The sequence below is a fragment of the Engystomops pustulosus genome, chromosome 7 (assembly GCF_040894005.1).
Source record: "Engystomops pustulosus chromosome 7, aEngPut4.maternal, whole genome shotgun sequence".
NCBI classification, from domain to species: Eukaryota; Metazoa; Chordata; class Amphibia; order Anura; family Leptodactylidae; genus Engystomops; species Engystomops pustulosus.
In genome coordinates this window covers 149,752,059-149,765,285 of record NC_092417.1, presented here as the reverse complement: position 1 = coordinate 149,765,285, position 13,227 = coordinate 149,752,059, and the positions used below count along the sequence as shown (strand labels likewise).

The 13,227-nt window shown below is 41.7% G+C and overlaps 1 protein-coding gene across 1 annotated transcript; it reads right to left on the bottom strand.

Moving 5' to 3' along the window:
* Positions 1 to 1,044: 1,044 nt before the first annotated feature.
* On the bottom strand, positions 1,045 to 12,454 carry LOC140071020 (3-galactosyl-N-acetylglucosaminide 4-alpha-L-fucosyltransferase FUT3-like). Its single transcript, XM_072118235.1, has 2 exons — positions 12,347 to 12,454; positions 1,045 to 2,476 (listed from the first exon to the last, which is right to left on the bottom strand). The coding sequence occupies exon 2, from the start codon at positions 2,375 to 2,377 to the stop codon at positions 1,253 to 1,255; it is 1,125 nt and encodes a 374-aa protein (XP_071974336.1). The 5' UTR covers positions 2,378 to 2,476; positions 12,347 to 12,454; the 3' UTR covers positions 1,045 to 1,252.
* Positions 12,455 to 13,227: the final 773 nt, after the last annotated feature.

The following is a 13,227-nucleotide window of genomic DNA, read 5'->3' as shown; positions in this document are numbered from 1 at the left end:
TTATTTAATTAATTATTTTATTGATAAATGTTTATATTAAGTGTTTTTAACATTTTTCTTTACTTTTACAGGTTGGCTTGGTACAGCGTGCACCAGTCGTGTGAATCCAGCCTAATACAGATGTATTACACTGTATTATTACACTGTATTATGTGCTGCTCCCGGAAGAAGATGCCAGCGCAGGATCGGACGCCCCCAGTAAGCGCCGCGGGGGGGGTGGGGGGGGGTAGATTTGGCACACGTTTAGGAGCCAGTGCCAGAAGTGTGACGTAATAATACTACAAAATGTGGGAACGCACCTCCCGGCATGCAGTATTATTACGTCAAATGTCGGGAAGGGGTTAAAGAAGTGAGTATAGGTTGAAAATAGAGAGAACTGTATAGCTGTATTCCATGGCTACACAGTTCGCACTTTAATTACATACAATGATTTAAGAGGAATCTGCAGTTATTGATGGAGAAGTTAGTATTAGTGTGGCAGGGGAGGTCTTAGAGACATCTCATTTAGGGACCTGGTACTTATTGTGACCAATCCAATCCCTAAAGCAAAAATGCCTGGATTTTAATTGTTGCAAAATTACAATCCTAAGTATTTACTTACAGATGTAGGTTGTCAAGACGTAGTGAAAATGAGAAGCTGGTGTATGTATGAAATATTGCCCCCTTAATATTGACAATATTTTTTAATAAAAAAATGCTGTAAAAAATTATTCAAATGAGACTGAGGGGCTACGGACAGCTATGAAGCCCAGAGCTTCTATTGCTCATTTGCATAACTTTGTAAGCCATTTTTTTGTAAAAACAAAGGAATAACAAGATAAAAGAAGAGTGGATCCTGAACACACCAGTATGTTAGTTTGCTTGGTTTGCAATCTTTGATCCTGGTGGTAGATTTTTTTTTAAATTCCCTTTTTGCAGTCATTAATATAAGAAAAAATATTTTACAACCATCAGTGGCAAAGTACTTAAAGCCTTTAATTAGCATAAATGCAAATTTAAACAAAGGTAACGTTTTCTGAGGTAGAAGTGTTTTAAAGTGGAAGATTGAAAGGAGGTCTACTGGTTTATAACGTAATATTAGACAACGGTCATGTATAACAAAGGCTCTGTTTCAGGAAAAAAACAGAGCCTTTGTTATACATGACCGTTGTCTAATATAACAAAGTCTATGGTCAAGACTGATACCATCTCTGGAATATAACAATAACCGCTATGAATCCTAGACAAAATGGATAATCTATGATCTTTATGGTTATTTGAACCATTCAGCGATACTTGGAATTGTTCTATACGATGGGGCTTCTTTCAGGGCTTTACATACTTTACAATATTCAGTCACCCAAGTTTTTCTTAGTTTTACCGGTTGATATCTAGACCTCCAGGTAAAATACTGCTGATATTTTTGATCATCTTTGTCCAGACTGAGGAGGTAAGAAGCCAATTCTTGGGGACTAGAAAAATCATCTACATGAATAAAGGAGTCTGGTGGGACAAAACGTTCATAGTTTTTACGTGGAGGACCCATAACAACTGGGACTGTTCCTGCAAGAAATGCATTACTCCAGAGTTTTTCTGTTATATAATCTTCATGAATTGAATTCTCAAAAGCAAGGTAAAACTTATATGTGGACAGGGTTTGAAACTGTAGTTTTCTTGGAAGAGGTACATGATATTTTCCATAGACATCTATTTGAATATACTCTTTTAATTCTGTAAAATACATAAACCTCTTGTGCTTTGTCTTCCAGTTGCTTATTGTCCAAGCAACCAATCGGGTCTTCTGCGGAATAGTAAAATTTACTTTGTCATCAGACTTTTCCAACCATCCATAGGGAGTAAAGATGTCAGAATCTGTCCTGTAGGACATGGTCATATTGATGAGATTGTCCATGATGGTGAGATTTCTCAGATTCGAAGGTGACTCCAAACTAAACCAGATCCAATACTGATTGGGAGGCCTTGGCCCTTGTGGTAACTGTGATTGGGACCTAGATACATCTCTGTGATGAATAACAACAGCATTTGCCACTGAATACATACTGCGATCTACTGTAAAGAAGCAATCAGATGAGTCAACTGATGGAGGACATTGATTGAGAGTAAATGTATGTCCTGAAGGCCATGTCCAAAGAAGGATAACAATTGAAGACTGATTTGAGGACCTTGTTTGGACTTGTGGTGCTGCCCTTGAGTGAACTGTTCGGATGATATTTGTTGGATGCATTGAACAGTTTGATTCTTTAATTGAAGAATAACCTTTGTATGTAGGTAATTTTTCACTATAGTAAAATGTACATAATACAAAGATGAAATAACTGTATATAGATAAGAAGAAAATGGCCCAAGTTTTTTTGTGTGTATGTTTTAGACAAGCCATTGCAAGCACACAGCATAATTTTTCAAGAAAGGACACAGAAGCCACTTAAAAAGATATTTAAGGCTCTTCGTTCTTCAGTTTTCGACCCCACGGTTGCAGCTTTAAAAGAAAGAAGAAAATTAATTTCTCAACCTTGGGAAAGAAAAGAACAGGTAGACAACCCAAACCAGATACAGCATCCAAATGCTAAATGGATTAAACCAAACCGGAGGTTCTATGTAGAAGTTCTGGTCATGGTGACTAGAGAGTCCTTACACCCAATTGTCTTCCGTTACCACCTACTGCATGAAGCAATCTACCAACTCAATTGTATTCATTTGCCTGAGACTACATAAAAAATAAACTGTTTGAGATTTGCATAGTACATGGGCTCATATTGCTCATAAGAGCCATTGACTTCATTTTATTCGCTTATTGAAAAGAGAAATATGTCGATCTTTCATTTGCTATGTTATGAAGACACACACATACACCAAACATGGAACACAACACAGGTGTAAAATGGTCTATATTTGGCAGATTGCAAAAGTTATAAATTGGACATTCCTATTAACAAAATCTCACAAAGTAGAACCCCAGTGTAAAATGCTCTAAACACAGAACAGTGTCGAAGAAAGAACAGTTAAAAATCCACACATTACCAAAAAAGTTCAAATTTTAAAGGGAACCTGTCATCTAGAGCCCTTTTTCCGTCTCCCCCACGTTACCAGGGAGAACAGTGTACATATTGCCAACTAGCTTTTTCTGATAGCTAGATCAAAGTATATCTTTCTGTATGCAGAGCTCTGTCTCTAGTAGTGGGGCAGACATGTATGACGTCTAGAGGAGCGTCGGGAGGGAGATATGGGGGACATGGAAGTTTTTTTAAATTTAAAATTGACGCATGATGGAGCAGTTTCCCTAAAGTGCAGGGGAAACTGATCCTCACTAGCCCCTCCCTGGGGACTGGGGACACAGCTCTACATACAGAAAGGTAAACTTTGAGCTAACTTTTTTTTTTTTCAGAAAAATCTAGTCTCACTATAAAAACTCTTTGGCAATGTGTAAACTGGGGACCTGGGGGAGCCAGAAAAAGGGCTCATGATGAAAGGTTTCCTTTAAAGAAATCTCCTCATATCCATATTCCAATTCTGAGTTTAATACCATAGTACTTCAGTAGCATTGTCTCATATACATGATATGAACTGAATAGCAAAAAAGTGCCTCTCCCTTCTAATGATTCGGCAGCATGTGCAGTGTACAGATGTTTTGAAAGGAAGTTTCATGTGGACGTAGGACGTAGTTCCTCTCCGACGCTTACAGTTTACCTCTGAACAATCACTGACCACGGATTGGCTATGAAGGAATTATGAGAAGCTGTGGAAATAACCGGGAACGAGAATCTCATGTCGGGTGAGGAGTCGTAGCATGCCGTAATTCATCTTCCGAAATGGACAATTTTAAAAGTTAAAGGGCCTTTTTAGTCCTAAAAAAATAGTGAGAATAATAAATATATTTTTATTGAAGCTTGGGTGTTACGGTCCTTATACTACGGGCAACTCTTCTGCTATAAACAGTAAAACATACAGTACCTGGCCTGCGGGTGAGGGACTGAATGTCGGTTGGAGAAGTTTCTGGATGGAAATTCAGGGTGGAACATTCACCACCACACACCGCACCTACTTCTACATCAAGTTTTTTTTGTGTGCATTAGTTTCTATCATGAATAAAAGAAAAGGCTGCAGAAGTAACGTGATATTTGACCTACAATTAGAATGTGGAAGCAAGGAGCTTCTCTTGTAGCTTGTGTGAGACACTTTACACCACAGTTATTTCAAAAGTTTATTGTATGTTGAGATAATGCTGAAAGTCTGTTCCTGTTCTGTGAGGTCAACCACACCTCGATTGATGCAAAAAAACTGATGTAATAACTGAGGTAAAAAATGGCCTAAGACCAGTATCACACAGCAGTATTCTGGCCAGTATTGTGCATTGTTATTTGTAAGCCAAAACTGACAGAAATAAGTCTTGAATTTTGGGGTGCTGTCGTGACAATCTGGAGCAAGGTCGGCACCAGGTTTCAGGAGGCCCCTGGGTGTCAGAGCCTCAGTGGCCCCTTTGAAGTGAACTCACATGGCGGCATTAAAAACTTAAAAACCAAGAGAGTCTCCTGTTCCCTAAAATATTCCCTAGTTTACCATCCCAAACAGACCTGTCATGATTATGTTATATAAGCACCCGTGACGCCTTAAGGGTTCATTAAATACAGCCCCCCTCATCCTTATGGATTCCCTATGTACAGCCTTATGTGGTCCCCCGGCACCTCTGGGCCCCGGCACCTGTTATGCCCAGAGCTGACACTGGCCCTGATCTGGAGGGATGTCCCAATGTCACCTCTATCTGCTTCAGGACCTAAACATTTGAATATCATGGTAAAGCAGACGCCTGTTCCACAATTCACTGGTGCGACTGCTAAAGCTGCAGGCAAAAATGTATATATTCATAACACCTGCTGGCTTAAGGGTCACATCAATGAAGAGAAAAGCTGAGGAGACGAGGAGCAGTAACCATTTTTTAGATTAAATGTGTTTGCCCATGAAATGAAAAGTCTCAAATTCCAATCTCCAAGTGATTATTTTTTTACTTCTTACTTTAAAAGTTTAATCAGTTTTATTGCTGTTTTAGCTCCTATCACTCAGTGATGGTCAGTGTAAGATTCTGGGCAGGGACTCTCTAAGCAGACACATTATGATCCCTCTGTGCTGTGAGATGCTGTGAGCTGACAATGTGGTTAGATTAGGAGGGTACAGGTTTGTATACACTTTCATTTAACTTCTGAACATTGTACTAGTATCTGACACATAGAAAGAGAGATGAGACACATTGGGGGTCATTTACGATTTCCCAACGTGTTACCCGAATATTTCCGATTTGCGTCCATTTTTCCTGAATTGCCCCCGGTTTTTGGCGCACACAACGGAAATCGGGCGTGGCCGAACGAAAACCTGACGGATTCGGAGAAATCAAAAAGTGACGCTGGACACACGCTTACCTTCACCCACCAATGGATCGTCAGCTCCGGCGGACATCGGGGGACTTCAGCGCAGCAGCGACACCTGGTGGTCGTTGGAGGAACTGCCCGAAGACCCGAATCCACCGCAGAGAATGCGCCGCTGGATCCCGAATGGACCGGGTAAGTAAATCTGCCCCTTTATGATCAGAGATGAGATCCATGAGATGCCTATAACATTCTCAGCACTGCTACATCTTAGCTACGCACACACTGTCAGATCTGAGGTGCCTCCCTGTCACTCCCCTGGATAAAGATCATGTCTGCATGTAGCTTTACTCTCCTCATGAGGCAGCAGTAAGTCTGTGTGTGTGTGTGTGTGAGCTCGTCCTGGAATGCAAGGGTGGGGGCTAGAAGGAGAGAGCAGCTCAGTGCAGCGTCAGACATAAGAACAATACTGTATGTGTAAAGTCAAAAAAATACAGGGTTAGGTCCAGGGGCATCCAAAATAATGTACACCAGGACTGATAGAGGCAGATTGGAATTATATCAATGAAATGCTGTATTTTTGTTAATAACAGTGAAATAGAGAATGTCTTTTTTATTATCCTGAGTATATATAAGAATCTTGTCTTTATGGGAATACCCCTTTAATTTTAGAGCAACTGAAGCGGTAGAGAAATATCCACAATAGGAGGGCAGCTATAAGTTGTTGAGCCCTAATAGAAGGCCAGATATGGTAGGGAAGGGGGCATTATACCATGTGGGGGGCATTAAAGGGGAGGAGGGATTTCACAATGTAGGGGTGTTATACGATAGTTTATTTGCGCTAAAAAATGTCACACATTTTAGACAATTTGAATAGATAAATGTCTTTTGCGGAATATCTGGAATAGAAGATAAATGTCTCTTACTGATGATAAACATATGTCCGGCAGAATTCATTTCAAAAAGACCCCAAAAAGGCACAAAAATTGCAATGAGACAAAAAAATGTCTCAAAAAGACAGAAAAAAAGGGAAGATAAATGACCCCTGTAGTGTATCCATCTTTCCCATGAGACTTGTAATCCTTTTAAACAAACTATGTGACTATGGGTGTGCTAGGAGTTAGTCTGTCACTCCTGTTATGTAAACTTGGACTGTGATATAAATGCTATAATAATAATCTTTATTTATATAGCGCCATCATATTCCATAGCGCTTAAGAAATCATAGGGGACATATACATGACAGAGCACAAACATACAGATGGGTTTGTAAAGAGAGTTGAAAGTTCATGTAGATAACGACTGTTACAAGCTTGTCAAAAGAGATGGGTTTTAAGAGCACTTTTGAGGAAAGTAGGAAGGTGAAGCAGTATGCAGAGTTTTGTGGATGAGGGTTATCATTTTAAACTGTTTTCTGGAGTAGACTGGCAACCAGTGCATGATTGGCACAAACTGGAGGCATCCGTGTATGGGTTTAGTCTGAAAGACAAGCCTGGCTGCTGCATTGAGAATAGATTGTAGACGAGAGAGTTTAGTAAGTGGAAGACTGGTTAGTAGAGAGTTACAGTAGTCTAGATGAGAGTGAATCAGAGCAACAGTTAGCATTTTACAGGTTTCAATTGTGGAAAATGGGCGGATTCTAGAGATGTTTCTGAGATGCATACGGCAAGAGCGAGAAAGTGATTGAATGTGTGGTGCAAAAAAGAGGTCGGAGTCCAGCACAACCCCAAGACAGCGGGCCTGCTGCTTCGGGTTATGGTGACGCCGGAATCCACATCTGCTGCAATGCATTGTGCACCCGATATCCTGCATGTGTTGGCTCCCCAATCAGGTCCGCTGGAGTTCACCATCTTCCTCCCGGTGCATGTAAGTGCGTGGCTTGTGACACAAATTGCTTTGTTAAATCCCGCGCGTAGTCCAAATCCATCGGATCTTCTGACGGCCCGCCCCCCGTTTTGTGTTGCGTGAAAGCCGGCGCCGATGCGCCAAAATCCGATCGCCTGCGCCAAAAACCCTTTCTAAATGCGGTGCACATCGGAAATCGTCGGGTATTCCGACGATAGTGCGGACTGCGGACCCTTAGTAAATGAGCCCCATTAAGTTTCAAGAAGAGAGAGGATGGTAGAGACAGCAGAGAGACAATCACTAGCATTCTGAATTAGGCCAGGCGCTGATGTTACATGTTGAAGTATATAGTTGGGTGTCATCAGAATAAAAGATGATACTGGAAACCAAAAAAAGAGCGCCAGATTCATGAAGAACGTTGGCCAGAAATCATGAATATGGCGCCCCTCTGCACACTACACAGGCAAACTGCAGCTAGATTTTTAGTAAATCTGGGTCATAGTCTACTCAGTAATTCTCAAAAAAAAAAAACAGCTTAATCAATCAATCTCAAAAATTGAGAAAATGAGACAATGGGGTCCATTTACTAAGGGTCCAAACGCCGCACTTTTGCCGGGCTTCCCGAATATTTCCGTTTTGTGCCGAATTGCCCTGGGATTTTGGCACACGCGATCAGATTGTGGCGCATCGGCGCCGTTTTTCACGTGACAGAAATCAGGGGGCGTAGCCGTCAGGCAACCCAACGGATTCGTAAAAAACGTGGAATTTAAAAAACTATTTGTGTTGCAAGATCAAGCACTCACTCAATACACCAGGAAGAAGAAGGTGAACTCCGGCGGACCTCGGCGCAGCAGCGACACCTGCTGGATATCGGGCGCACAACCTTACTGGACCGGGTAAGTAAATGTGCCCCATTGTTGTTACACTATGATGCAACAGTCTGATTCTGTCTCCAGTCCTGTCCTGCTCGTCTTTTGTTTTATGCGTTGACATGAAGTGAAGTCTGAACATAACAAGAAGCCCTACAATGACTGAACAGAGTCATCTAAAAACTATATTGGTTTAAAGGATTAGATGTGTCACTTGACAAAGCCTACGCTGCAATCCTTTAATGTGCTGCCAGACATCTTGTCAGTAGATGCCAGCGGTGACAATTCAATGTCACCAATTTTGTAATATTCCGTGACTAAAGTAAAATTTCTTCCGGGGAACCGAGATAACTAACCGTACCTGTCCACACATTGTACTTTTAATATAGGGAGCCAGTTCCTCCGGTTTCGGTGAAACTGATGTAATCACTACAAGTTTTTACTCTTCACAAGCAAATGATGGATCAAATTATGCATATTGTTATAAAATAAATTATAAATTATTTTTTCAGGGAATGGAAAAGCGAGGGCAATTTTCACTCTGCTTTTGGGTTCATGTACATTGCCATGTGTGCGCATGCCAGCTGAAAACAACAGGCCGTATGCCACTTTTTGCGGCCCTTCTGAGCACTGCTTACCCCACCTACGTCAATTTAAAGGGACTTGCTGATTGGCATGGTGACAGCATCAGGAACGTGCCTAATAGAAGACTCTGGGGATGAGTTAGCCATAGTTTGTACAGTAGTATTCATAAGGCCTAAGGCTGGGGACACACGGGACTGCTGCTCCTTTATAGAATCCTGCCTGCCTACGGGACACTGTCTACAATATGCTCATCTCCCTCTGCTCTATAACATCCTGCCTGCAGATAGGACACTATGTACAATCTGCTCATCTACCTCTGCTCTATAACATCCTGCCTGCAGATAGGACACTATGTACAATTTAATCAACTAACCCGCTCTGTAACACGCTGCCTGCAGATAGGGCACTATATACAATCTGCTCAGTTCCTCTTGCTCTATAACATCCTGCCTGCAGATAGGACACTATATACAATCTAATCAACCCCTCCTTTATAACAAGTTATTGGGGGATATTGGGGATCATTTACTAAGGGCCCGATTTGCGTTTTCCCTACGTGTTACCCGAATATTTCCAATTTGTGGCGATTTCCCCTGAATTGCCCCGGGATTTTGCCGCACGCGATCGGATTGTGTCGCATCGGCGCTTGCATGCACGCGATGGAAATCGGGGAGCGTGGCCGAACGAAAACCAGACGGATTCGGAAAAACCGCCGCATTTAAAAAAATAAAAGTGTCGCAGAGCTTGCACTTACCTTCACTAGGAAAAGGCCGGGGAACTTGAGTGCATTCCGATGCTCTTCAGCGCAGCAGCGCCACCTGGTGGACGTCGGAGGAACTGCCTTAATGAAGCCAGGCCGGACCCGAATCCACCACAGAGAACGCGCCGCTCGATCGGGAATGGACCGGGTAAGTAAATCAGCCCCATTGACTCGTTAACATTTTGATTTCTTTTTCCATTGTAAGAATATATCAGAACATTCTTGACCTAAATTTACAATGAAAGGCTGCAAAGTATCCCAATATATAAGCATGAAATAGTATACATCAGTGGTGGCGAACCTATGGCACGGGTGCCGGAGGTGGCACTCAGAGCCATTTCTGTGGGCACCCAGACCTTCACCCCAGCACAGAGTTGCCAGACAGGACTCAAGATTTCCTCCTGTGGTCCAAGACAGCAAGGACGTGCCACGCTCTGTGCTATTTTAAAGAGACACATCCTTGGCTGCCAGGACGACAGGAGGAGCAAGAAGGTTTGATCAGAGATGGATTATTGTTGGAGCTCCTGCTCCGGGTCCCCTGATTCTTCCTCTTCAGGGGACCCTGGATCGAAGATACAATCCAAATTTTGTTGGACAACTTTCTATTGTATTGATGTCCTTAGGACAGCAATACAATTGAAACCTGTGATACAACAGGGATCAATAAGTTACTGCTTAAATTGTCATGTTGGCACTTTGAGAAATATAAGTGGGTTTTGGTTGTAGTTTGGGCACTCAGCATCTAAAAGGTTCGCCATCACTGGTATACATCTTCTTATGCAGCCCCTTCCCTCTTCCCTACCTGCTGCAGATTTTTAGGGTTTCTATGTCGTAACTCTCTGTATACAGTAGTGGATATAATACAGGCGGTTTGGGATATAGCCAGGGCCAACACCTTCTAGGGGGCTCATGGCCCCCAAACCACACACCACATTTTATACTGAGAAGGACCTTCACCCATGAAATCCTCCCTGCTCTCAATACACTTGTACACAAGAGCTATTTCAGGACCCTTGAAGGTCCTCCAAAGGACCTGAAACCACAGATTGAAAGCAGAAGGGACCCATCCTCTATTCTTCAAGAAGCTTTATCCTAGCACCATAACAGGAAGTTATTCCAGACTTGTAGGGGTTATAATATTCATACAGCCCAAGGCCAGATGACCGTCTTAATCCGCCCTTGCACTATATATTCAGATACATTACTGGGACAAAGCCAACTCTAATCCCACAATATCACATGACCGGCTGCAGAAAGTGTTCTGATTTCTGACAAGATTTCAGGAAGTATCTACCAAACCTTCTAGCTGTTGCTGGGTGTCTTCCTCCCATTAAACAAATACTGATAGTTGTATAAGAATGTGTATATGTTACTGTCAAGTTACATGTAAATGATAAAGTGAATCAATTGTATGGATCACATCTATCATTCTTTAGAAAAGGAGTGTAGCACAAATGTCATGTCCTATGGCCCACACCTAATGGGCAAACTGCATGCTGGGGTACGCCATGCTGCACATCGGATGATAAGGGGGGTCATTTACCCTTAGCCAGGACATTTGTGCATTCCCGTTTTTTTGCTTATTCGGGTTTTGGTCATGTTTGATTTATCTTAGAGGTTGATACATCAGGCAGCTTAGCCTGTCGGGTTTTTATTAAAAGTTTATTATTAATATTATTATATTTATTATTTAATAAAAAGTCACAGAAAAGTAGCAAACTCTTCAGCAACTTCTTCTAAAGTGTTCCCTACGCCTGATCGGGACTGGAGTTTATTGGGGACTTTTCAACAGCGATTTACATCAAAATTGCAACTTTTTCATACGTCCACATCTAGATTTAAAGATATATCAGGCGCAACACTGAAAAATTGATGTGTGGCTAACTTTACTAGGTGAGTTGAAAAGTCGCAAATGGGCCAAGTCACAAATATTAGAAAAACACAAGAATAAATCCAAATATAAATGACATATTATTCTCTTGTCACAGAGGTTGCACTTTTTATTGTCTCTTTTCTAGTAACTGGTGGTAATGATTAACCGGGCATTCAATTGGAACTTACTGGTGGCTAATAGGATAAAAATAGCCCCTCCATACATGGAGAACACCCAGGAGTTAAAAAAAACTTTAGCTGGGTGACAAACCAGCCGCTTCAGCTTCTGCTATAAAGCGGGACATGTATTTTATCTTTTGCTTGTTTTTTTGCATTTTTTTGTACCTTTCTTCAAAGTTTGTGGCCAAATTTTATTACAAGATTCCAGATGTGGAGGTTTTGTTTTTGCCATTCAACTTTTTCAAAAGATGCAAATTTGGCTGAAAAGCCCCGTCTGCCCTAGCAGGTAGTAGGAATCAGTGGCGTTTGCTCAAAAACCAGATTTTTTCAATAAGGAAAGTCCACTAAGATACATCTGAGCAGTAGGTAAGCAGACAGGTCCACAGTTCCCGACTGATGATATATATGTCAGAGAGGCAGCAATAGCATAAAAGACAAAGGGGGTCATTTACTAAGGGCCCGATTTGCGGTTTCCCGACGTGTTACCCGTATTTTTCCGATTTGTGCCGATTTTCCCTGAATTGCCCCAGGTTTTTGGCGCACGCGATCGGATTGTGGCGCATCGGTGCGGGCGTACACGCGACGGAAATCGGGGGTGTGGCCGAGCGCAAACCCGTATTTTTTTTTAAAAAAGTGGCGCTGGACACGCGCTTACCTGCACCAGGAATAGGATCGTGAACTCTGGCGGACCTTGGCGGCCTTCATCGCAGCAGCAACACCTGGTGGACGTCAGAGGAACTGCCTTAGTGAATCGCCGGAAGACCCGAATCCACCGCAGAGAACGCGCCGCTGGATCGCGAATGGACCGGGTAAGTAAATCTGTCCCAACATGTCCGCACAGTGCATGAGGCTTATAGTCCTCTATAATAGATTCTACTCACCAGCAAAAAGTTGTACAGGTATCAGAATGGAAGGTGTCCTTCTTCAGCATCGCGTTCTCCGAGGGAACTGAGCTCTAGCAGGTGGAGATTAGGATATTTCATTGCAGCTTTGCATGAAAAAGGAACCCAATGCAAATACTCTATTCATAAGGATAACAAAGGACCATCGAAGGAAGGGCTCACTCAACCGGTTTAAAATCCTTCTAAAGCACGGTGAAGAAATCTTATAGAAATATTTGCTGGTCTTTATGAACATGGACACATTACGTCATGGTGATTACAGGGGCTCTGAAGCTGTAAAGGTGTTCAAAAGGCAACGAAGAAGCAGAAATATGGTATTGACAAATAGAATTAAATTTTTTCTATTTAAATGTCGTTGAAAAAAAAGTTTAAAAATAATAAAATCTTTGATCTTTCCCCCTTTCTCCAAAAATAATAACAGTATATCATATTTACAAAAAATAGTACCAATATACTCAAGTATAAGCCGACCCAAGTATAAGCCGAGGCCCCTAATTTTACCACAAAAACCTGGTAAAATCTATATTTTATTTACTCGAGTATAAGCCGAGTTTGAGGTTTCAGTACATTTTTTGTGCTGAAAATCTAGGCTTATAGTCGAGTATATATGGTAAGTACATTTTCATTAAAAAAAAGGTCTCATGGTACCAGTGTATTGATCAAAAATGTAATTATGGCTGTATGAGGGGTTGTTTTCTTTGTAATTAATTTTATTTCCTAGTGACAGTATTTAATAATATTTAATGAGAAGCAGGGAATAAAAATTCCAAATGCAGTGGAAGTTGCAAAAAAAAAAAAAAATGCTTATGTGCCATTTACTTGTGGGCTCTGGGCACAGTGCGATCATGGAGATACCCACA

What these genes read in the sequence shown, in the direction of transcription:
- LOC140071020 (XM_072118235.1), bottom strand. Translation starts at nt 2,377, where the DNA reads ATGGCTTGTCTAAAACATACACACAAAAAAACTTGGGCCATTTTCTTC.